The following is a 9838-nucleotide window of genomic DNA, read 5'->3' as shown; positions in this document are numbered from 1 at the left end:
AGTACTTGAGGCTGAAGAGTAAAGATTGTCAGGGTGTCCGGTGGTTTGCGCTCAGGTGGTGGTGCTCTCTGCAGTGGCATTGGGAACTGACTGGCTGATAGCTTTATCGGCTGCCTCAAGTGCTGCAGACAGCTCGGCGCCACTGGATGCCCTTTCTGGTGTGGTGACACCCATCAGGTCTTCTTCAGGGGCGTCAGCCTCAGACCGAGCCTGGGTCACGTAGCTGGGGCTCATGGCTGAGTCGGGGGTCCGGTTGGCACTCTGGTCTCCCTCGGGGATGATGGTGGCGGCCACGCTGTCAGAGTTGTTGAGGAGCAGCTTGTGGGAGGTGAAGGTATGGGGCACGTCCGTCTCACATTCGCTGTCCAACGGGAGGGTGGAGGAGTTGAACTCTACCCCCGAGTCGCTCATCTCCAGGAAGTTCTTGTCCGAGGAGAGAGTGTGGTAGCGACCTGCTTTGGATACCTCCAGACCCTGTGGGAGAAAAGTAACGTGGAACATGAATAATTCATTTCGTGTCTGCAAATGTAGTCTAGGTACCGCTGGAGACTGGTTATTTTCAGCCTCTTATAGAAACATTACCCCAGCATTTCTGTTTGTTCATCATTTCCTCTTGCACCTTAACATGCTCACCGGTAGACCACTTCCCACCACATTATGTGCCCCTGAGCCCTGCTTACCTTAATGGTGACCTCCGTGCTCTCTGTAGCATTGCTGTTGTCCCACGTAGACGTCAAAGTGGATTCCTCAGCGAACCGTGTATAGGCCTCTTGAACAACCTACCGACGACAACACACGAGGGTCGTATTTTAGCAGGAAGCCGCGGCAAGCACATTACAGTAGCAATCACAGGTTCACTTCACCATGTACGCTGCGAGTCATAACGAATACATACGGGGAAATAGGAGTTGGCACACAAAAAGCACATGTACTGCACGCGAAGCTCTTATATGGATTTATAAGATCATCGGGTGTATATATAGTGACACATTGAGAGACTGGAGTTGTTGGCTCGAAAAGAACACCCTGGAAGTTTAGAGGAAAAGGCTTCAGGGAACCATCGTTCTTGAGGGACAGGGAATCGCATACTAGAGTGTGTCAGGAGAGAGATTGAGGTAGATCAATCAATGTCGGAACATGCCGGAAACTGCTGTTGCGACCGCAAAGTCAATCAGACAAGCTGTCCAGGTTTGTCGCTTAGTCTCCAGAAATCTATGGCTAAATCCATAATGAAGTGGGACATGAAGCCCCGCTGCATTTGAATAGTTTTGTCTAAACCTCCAGAGGGAACACCTTACAGGGGGATTAGAACAGTAGAGGCCCCTCACATCATGTCACAATATATTCAATACATGTCAGTTATCTACGGTACACCACGCTCAAACACAAAAATGTATAGCATCAGGTGTACAGAAATTACACCGACACACACATAGACACAGACAAAGACGAACAAACATAGAAACGGCACACCTTTGACACAAATTCTGTTGGGCTAGTAGCTGATTAAGCAATATACCCCCCCCCCAAAAAAAAAAAAAAATAATAATAATAATAATTGTAATCAAGACTAAGATCTTACATGGATGTACAGTGCCGCGAACTTTGAATAATTACTACAGTGCTTGAATTGGCCCGGCTTCCCAAACCCAGATTAAGACAGTAACTGGACTAAAAATCACCCTCAACAGAGATTCTCCATAGAGCATGCATTTTAGACCAGGAGTAATCTGTGTCCAGGAAACCCATCCAATGCACAATTCTCTTGATGCAGTAATTAATGTGTAGGTCTATACACTCACTCCACAGTATTCCAATACTAGAGAACACTAATTGCTATTATACCAGAGTGTACGGCTGTGATAATCTTAGTCCAGGTGGCAACTTAATCCAGTGTACTATACAGCCTAATCCCACATTATGTCTGTGTACTCTGCATGTACTGTATGTGTGCTACTAACTACGTGTAAAAATCCTGCAATTCACAACGTACCACAGCATATAATCAAGAAAACAAGTGGTAGATCTTGTCCTGTATCACCATCCCAATTAATATGTTAATCGCTACTGCCCCGATCTTAGACAAACGCACACAAATACACATCAGCACATACTCACGCATACACATAAATACATGTTTACCTTGTAACTCTGCCCCCAACAACAATATATGTACATGTGTGCTTGAAAATAGCTGAATCGTATTGGACGGCTGCATCTGTATGCTTATTTGCACTGAGGCTAGGACTGCAGTTATCATGAATAAGTAACTGCTGCAGTTATTTGTCCATTTGGAGATTAGCGAAAGGAGGGAGGGGTGAGGAATGGATGGCACAGACAAATAATCACTGACGGTGGTAGGAGGCCCACACAGCATAGTGACGCTATGACCATCCCCTGAGCGTTAGTACAAACACCAATACAGATTCATCCACTTAACACTACAGAATGAAGCCAGAACACAGTTCTCTCACCAAGCAGAGGCTCCATCTGAGGCTCCTTTAAGAGGGAGAAACGTAACGCAAAGGCAAAACGTTAACTAGATTTCCCCCCCCCCTAATTTGTAATTAGGCCGACATCTATTGTGTGGACCAATTGAGATTGAGATGACAGGTGGACAATGGCAACAGTGTGGGCTGCAGACAAAACACTTGAAATTACAACTATGATGGAATCTGCCATATGGAGAGAGTGAGGACTGATGATATACGAGTGATCTCATTTTGTGTGATTCAAAGCACCACACATGCAGGAAGCCGACATTGGGCAGACCGGTTTCGTTCCTTGGTGAATTCCAGCAAATTAATCAAAGTAAATTAGGTCCTGAAGTCTAATTAAACTAATTATCTGAGGTTTATAGGTCAAGACTAAAGACGAACACAGGAACACAGGAACGCACACTGCTGGAGGAAAAGAGAGCGGGACAGGCAAAGGTACACACAAACACACACAAATACAGTTAGATGTACACTGGCATCTTTCGTTGACCATACTTAAAAGGATAGTGCAACATTTTACAAAATTCCGTACTGGTTACCTTACCCTGTAAGCAGTCTATGGACAAGGTATGACAGCAACCCATGCTTTGGTTTGGTTGAACTTTTTAGCATTTGTGGCACAAATCCAATGCAAGTCAATGGGTACAACATTACAATTTTCCCGCTTCATGTCCAAATCATCTCTAAGTAACTACATTCATTTTCAAAACCAATTTTAAGATACTTTAGGATGGATTGGACATGAAGAGCGGAAAATACTAATGTTGTTCTCATTGACTTGCATTGGGTTTGTGCCACTGATGCTAAAGGGTTAGCAGTTGAAACAGTGGCCAGGTAAACAAAACAAAAGCATGAATTGCTGTCATACCTTGTCCATAGACTGCATACAGGGTAAGGAAGCCAATAGGTCATTTTGTAAAATGTCTCACTATCCCTTTAAGAGATCTTACCATCACCATTATTTCTCTTACAATCACTTTGCAATCTGCGACTTGTGTAATAGGAATATGGCATTATAATTTTGGAATCATATTGAGCCATTGTCACAGTGTGCGATGGTCTACGAGTATATTAGGCCTAGAATCATAGTAACAGGGTTCCAAAATACATGAAAATGGCCGATAATTGTTAGTAAATTAAGTGTTTCGACGTGAGAATAGCATACATATATGATAAAGCAGATGCTGTTTAACTATAGTACAGGGGTTGGATCATGGTGTCTTTAACGTCCCCCGTTGAGGAGGCGTTAGGGTGAGTTACCTTGACGAATGCATCTCCATCCCCCTTGCCCGCCTGCTGGGCGATGAGGGCAATTTGCCGCGCCTTCTCCGCCCGACGCCGCACATTTATCAGGCAGGAGAGCAGACACACCAGCAAGAGGAGGACCAGGAAGCCCAGTAAGGAGAGGATTGCAACATACAGCGTGGGTAACTTATAGGCTAAAAGAGAGAGGAAAGAAGAGAGAGAGAGAGGATGGAGAAAGGAAAGACATAAGGGTAGAGGATGGACAGGAATATGATAAGGAAGATAGGAGAAAGACAAGCAGGCAGAAAGGAACAAAGAAAAGAGGAAAAATGGATGAGAGGCGAATGTGGAGCGTTCCAACATCAAAACAAGAGAGTGAAATATACAGTGCCATCGATGACAAGAATAAGAAAGGGAAAGGAAAGACCATTAATAGAGGTGATAGATGGATCTATATGTTAAAGCCCTAGTCTCCTCCCTGACCCACGGTTTACCTTCCACCTCCAGGTAGATGTTGGTCACAGGGAACCCCAACAGGTCTGTCACTCTGAAGAGGCCCATGTCACTAACCCGGACCCTCTCCAGAATGCACACGGAGCCTTCTACAGTCAGCCTGCCGTCCAGTGAAGGGTCCAACGGCACCACTAGCTCTCCTTGCTCTAGTATGACCCGGTCCTTCCGGTCCCAGTCTGGAGTGTACATGAGGTTGACTTTGGTGTGGTCCACAAACAGGTTGATCTTCAAAGTACTGCCATATGATAGGTGGACGAAGTTCTGGTGCTCTTTGGAACCAAGTGGAAAGAGAAAAGGTTGTCAAATAATCCTGGTTGCTCTTATTTTGACTTGTGTCTTCAAGCTTTGTCAATCCTATTTTACCCACACCACTAACCACAATTTCAAACCCCCTAGATCAAGCATTATCTCCCTCTGACATTGACCACTGCCTCTCGGACTATGGTCTTCCTCATCTCACCTTTCACGTTCAGGCATGACCTCCTCCTGACTTTCCCATCGCGGTCCAGTACGGTGAAGCTTCCCTCGTCTGTCCCCCGCACCATGCTTAGAGTCACCCTTTTCTCGGACACACTCAGACGACCCTTGTACTCTTCTGGGGGGGTGGAAGTCTGGTTGAGCAATACCACTGCCGGGGGCTCCGTGGTCTGATTGGCCTGAGCTTGACTGGACCTGAACTCCAGGGTGATAGGGCCCAAGATGTCACTGAGTGGGATGTGGTATGTCTCACCGTACCTGACCACCTGCTCCAGCGCGCAATCTGCCAGAGAGCACACAACAGCACAGCACTATCACTCAGGGCTCTTTGGGAGTATTTTCTTCCTATACAGTTGCATTCGCATCAGAACAAGGATCGTAATCGATTGCAGACCAAATGCAACTACGTCAATAATGCAAAGAAACGTTCATTTCGATTGACGTCTGCCTCTGAGGGTTACACAGTTGGCACAGAGTTAGGATACAACCTTAGATAGTGAATGTGTTGGATAAACAGTGGTTTTAAGAAGTATAGAAACAAGTCAATTTGCAACGTTGAGAAGAACAATTTGAAGAATTAGAAGAGCTGAAGATGAATGAACTGTGCAGCAAGAAGAAGAACAGTACCCCTGACGATGAGGATGATGTGTTTGACATCGGCAGGCGCCTCTGTGTTCTTGATCACGTACATGCCCTCGTGCTCCTCCCCCACATCCTCCAGGATGAGGTGCTTGAGGGAGTTGAGCTGGGCCCGGTGGCCCACCACCCGCCCATCCCTCATCAGGACCACCTCGGCGGTGCGGTTGGAGGCGGGCTTGAACAGAACATCAGTGCTGACTAGGGATGGGAGTGGGATGTGCACATCCTCGCCGAAAAAAGCAATCTTGTGTTCTTCTTTGACTGAAGAGAGAGAATGTAAAAGAGGTAGAGATTGACAATGGTATGCAGAGTTTAAGGAACAATATGTCAGAATCAGGGTAAAGTTACTGATGGTATTCATACTTCATCTTCAGGTTTTGACAGTCTCTGAAAAAAAATCAGTAGATCATGCATGACTTTACCTTTCAGGGATGCAGTCAGAACTGTAAAGTAAAAGAGGTTTATTTTAGCATTTCTTTACGTTCTTTGTCAATGTTTACAAAGATCCTTCAAGAAGTTAGAAATCATTTGTACTACTGGATGAGATACTAAACTTGGCAAATATCACAAAACGTTTGCAATGTAAACGGCCTACATTCTCACTGCAAAAATAGAACTGCTGTCAACATCAAACCCTCCATAAATTAGTGAGGGGAAAAAAAGAAAAAAAGGAGCAGATAATAATTGACTCGAACCATTTTGTACTCATTTGAATCAAATCTAATATAATCATGTGACCGTGTCAAACATTCTTTATGCTCTTTCAGCCTCTCAACCTAAATCACTGGTGACTAATCCGCCAATATGCTTACCAGTGCAGAACACGGCTCCAAACACGGCAACACCAATTGTTTTCATCTTGATTGAATCTCTGAAAACACATAATACATTTTTTTTACAGCAGGATATTCCTTATCTAAATATGGATTTAATTATTGTACATGCATGCACAGTATACAAATACCTTTCAAACTAAATTGTAGAGATACAGTATGAAGATTAACAAAACATAATAGGGAATAGTTTATATCTGGACAAGCAGAGCTCAAATGTAATAATCTACTCCTAGTAAATTCTACTGTAACTGGGAGTCTGCCATGGTAATGACATCATTTCCTGAGGTTAATTAACAGGAGTGGTGTGTAGTTCCTCAGGGCATTAGTCAGCTCTTTCGTGTGATGAGGCTGACCACTATTAGACTAGAGTGGACATGAGCCTAGGCTTGAGCCACCATTCTGCCTACAGCGACAGGAGATGGGGAGTAGGAGAGAGGGAGGATCTAAGTGGCTCCAAGGATCCTAGTGTACAACCATGAAAGAACACAGAGTGCTGTTTAATAAGCATTGCCTCTTTCAGTGGCATAAATGAAGAAATTACAGAACTGTCTATTTGCATCTCATTTTCAGGACACAGGCTGAAAAGGCAATGGGTTGTAATTTAGTGCACTAAAAACTAGGGGTTCAACAAGGGTTCTTCTAAGATCCTCAAAGTTCTTTGAAGAACCTTAGGGTTCTTGGGATTGAAAATGTCCCAAATGAGGAGGTGGGGTTCATTGAGGAACCTCCTTAGTTGGTGGGGGTTCTTGCAGGAACCTAACAGCCCAGTTTGTAGGCCTCCTTGCTCGCACATGTTTTTTCAGTTCTGCCCACAAATGTTCTATGGGATTGAGGTCAGGGCTTTGTGATGGCCACTCCAATACCTTGACTTTGTTGTCCTTAAGCCATTTTGCCACAACTTTGGAAGTATGCTTGGGGTCATTGTCCATTTGGAAGACCCATTTGCGACCAAACTTTAACTTCCTGACTGATGTCTTGAGATGTTGCTTCAATATATCCACATAATTTTCCCTGCCTCATGATGCCATCTATTTTGTGAAGTGCACCAGTCCCTCCTGCAGCAAAGCAGCTCCACAGCATGATGCTGCCACCCCCGTGCTTCACAGTTGGGATAGTGTTCTTCGGCTTGCAAGCCTCCCCCTTTTTCCTCCAAACATAACGATGGTCATTATGGCCAAACAGTTCTATTTTTGTTTCATCAGACCAGAGGACATTTCTCAAAAAAGTACAATATTTGTCCCCATGTGCAGTTGCAAACCGTAGTCTGGTGTTTTATGGCGCTTTTGGAGCAGTGGCTTCTTCCTTGCTGAGCGGCCTTTCAGGTTATGTTGATATAGGACTCATTTTACTGTGGATATAGATACTTTTGTACCTGTTTCCTCCAGCATCTTCACAAGGACTTTTGCTGTTGTTCTGGGATTGATTTGCACTTTTCGCACTAAAGTACGTTCATCTCTAGGAGACAGAACACTTCTCCTTCCTGAGCGGTATGACAGCTGCCTGGTCCCTTGGTGTTTATACTTGCGTACTATTGTTTGTACAGATGAACGTGGTACCTTCAGATGTTTGGAAATAGCTCCCAAGGATGAACCAGACTTGTGGAGGTCTACAATTTTCTTTCTGAGGTCTTGGCTGAGTTCTTTTGATTTTCCCATGATGTCAAGCAAAGAGGCACTGAGATTGAAGGTCGGCCTTGAAATACATCCACAGGTGCACCTCCAATTGACTCAAATGATGTCAATTAGCCTATCAGAAGCTTCTAAAGCCATGACATAATTTTCTGGAATTTTCGAAGCTGTTTCAAGGCACAGTCAACTTAGTGTATGTAAACTTCTGACCCGCTGGAACTGTGATACAGTGAATTATAAGTGAAATAATCTGTCTGTAAACAATTGTTGGAAAAATGACTTGTGTCATGCACAAAGTAGATGTTCTAACCGACTTGCCAAAACTATAGTTTGTTAACAAGAAATTTGTGGATTGGTTGAAAAACGAGTTTTAATGACTCCAACCAAAGTGTATGTAAACTTCCAACTTCAACTGTATCTCTTCAGTTGCACATCCCGTGTCGCTCTTCATCACATACTCGCGCGCGCGTCATCTTTTTTTCTTCTTCTATTGCTCGGCGGTAAAACAGTGTGCAGTCTGTACACCCGTGGTGCGACAAGGGCGTGTCACGCTTCGCTGCATGGGCTATCCCAACATGATAAAACACAGCTTTGGTAATGATAAGGAATATACTGCACTGAGGAATTTAGAAGACCTGGGGAGACAACCTTCTCGTTTCAGCTACGATTTCTGTCATCCATGTGGATTTTGGCAACGCTCGAACCCTCTTTTTTTTGCGCGCGCATTACACGCGCACAAAGGCTCCCTTACTCGCGTTCCCCGTTCACCCCTTCGCACAAGACCAAGTGCCATTGAAAAACCTGTATTCTCTCTTCAGCACATTGAGTATGTGACCAGACCAAACACTTACTTAGCGACTATGCAAAATGTGCCATCTGTCGTTCCCATTAATTACGTAGCCTAACGATTGGGTGTCCTGGCAGGGTGTCCACGCATGAACGCATTGGGCAGGACGTCAAACAAATATTGAAGAATAACCAATTTCACATTCAACTACTTACCATTCGTTCATCAATTACATAAACGATTGAGGGGGAGGGTGGATCAAATGTAATAGGCTTATGATTTGTCTTTTTTATTCCCAGACCTATAATAAACTGCACCTTTGATGGGGAGAAGAATAGCCTAGAAAAAAACGAACCCTCCTCATATGGTCTGTTCTGGTGTTCATTGTAAGGATATAGGCTGGAATCTGAAGGTGCAGAGGCGCCGTTTAAGCTTTCGAAATAGCATAAATAGCCTATGAAATGCTGCCTGGTGCCCAACAATAGTCATTGTCCCCGTTTCAAATGTTCTATTATTAGCCTTTGTTTATGGGAAGTGCTATACTTTACATGTAAAATAATCATGAGATTTTATGTTTTGTAGGTGAAGATGAAGGTAATTATTGTCCTCCTACCCGTCTCTGCTGCATTACCGGTATCACGCCCTAAATGACCCATATTAGATATAGCTGTTAGACATGCATAAAAAACAACCAGATAACCTGCCAGCAAACGAAAAAACTGCAAAATTTAACCCATAAATTTCTCGGTGAAATAAAAAACCAGTAGAACTGAGTAGATATAGATGCATCATAATTGCTGGTAATTACCTTTCAGACAGGCTTGGATCCGAAAACAGCAGATGGGATTTACGGGGTACAGAAAGTAAGGTTTTCTACAAAATGTTGTTTTTTTCTTCTTAATATCTTCCCCCTCTCCCTCACCCCCAACCCGTCAAAGAAAGGGACTTCAATGGTGTTACGAATCGGGATTATCTGGAGAGCTTCGGTTGCTGTCGGCTTGTGGTCTGTTAATGATCGGTGGAGCTCGTGTCATTTCGTTAGAATCCGGATGTTCGGCTCTGGAATGCCGCCACTCATATTCATGTGGGATTATGATATGGTATTATGACTTCACATCTTGTTTGCCTTGATGTTTGATGAAATAACAACAAATATAACACATTTATTCCAGGAAAGTACCAACAAATTGAATATATATATATATATATAAATAT

General features: G+C 43.9%; 1 protein-coding gene across 1 annotated transcript; it reads right to left on the bottom strand.

Annotated features, from left to right (window-relative positions):
- Positions 1–9535, bottom strand: LOC135549981 (uncharacterized). Its single transcript, XM_064980395.1, has 9 exons — positions 9432–9535; positions 6185–6243; positions 5795–5815; positions 5361–5633; positions 4717–5016; positions 4238–4525; positions 3759–3937; positions 681–779; positions 1–474 (listed from the first exon to the last, which is right to left on the bottom strand). Exons 2-9 carry the CDS (start codon positions 6228–6230, stop codon positions 52–54), a joined length of 1629 nt encoding a protein of 542 aa, XP_064836467.1. The 5' UTR covers positions 6231–6243; positions 9432–9535; the 3' UTR covers positions 1–51.
- Positions 9536–9838: the final 303 nt, after the last annotated feature.

The sequence above is a fragment of the Oncorhynchus masou genome, chromosome 12, assembly GCF_036934945.1.
Source record: "Oncorhynchus masou masou isolate Uvic2021 chromosome 12, UVic_Omas_1.1, whole genome shotgun sequence".
Lineage (NCBI taxonomy): Eukaryota > Metazoa > Chordata > Actinopteri > Salmoniformes > Salmonidae > Oncorhynchus > Oncorhynchus masou.
Note: the sequence above shows the minus strand (reverse complement) of the source record. Positions and strands in the feature narration are given on the sequence as shown.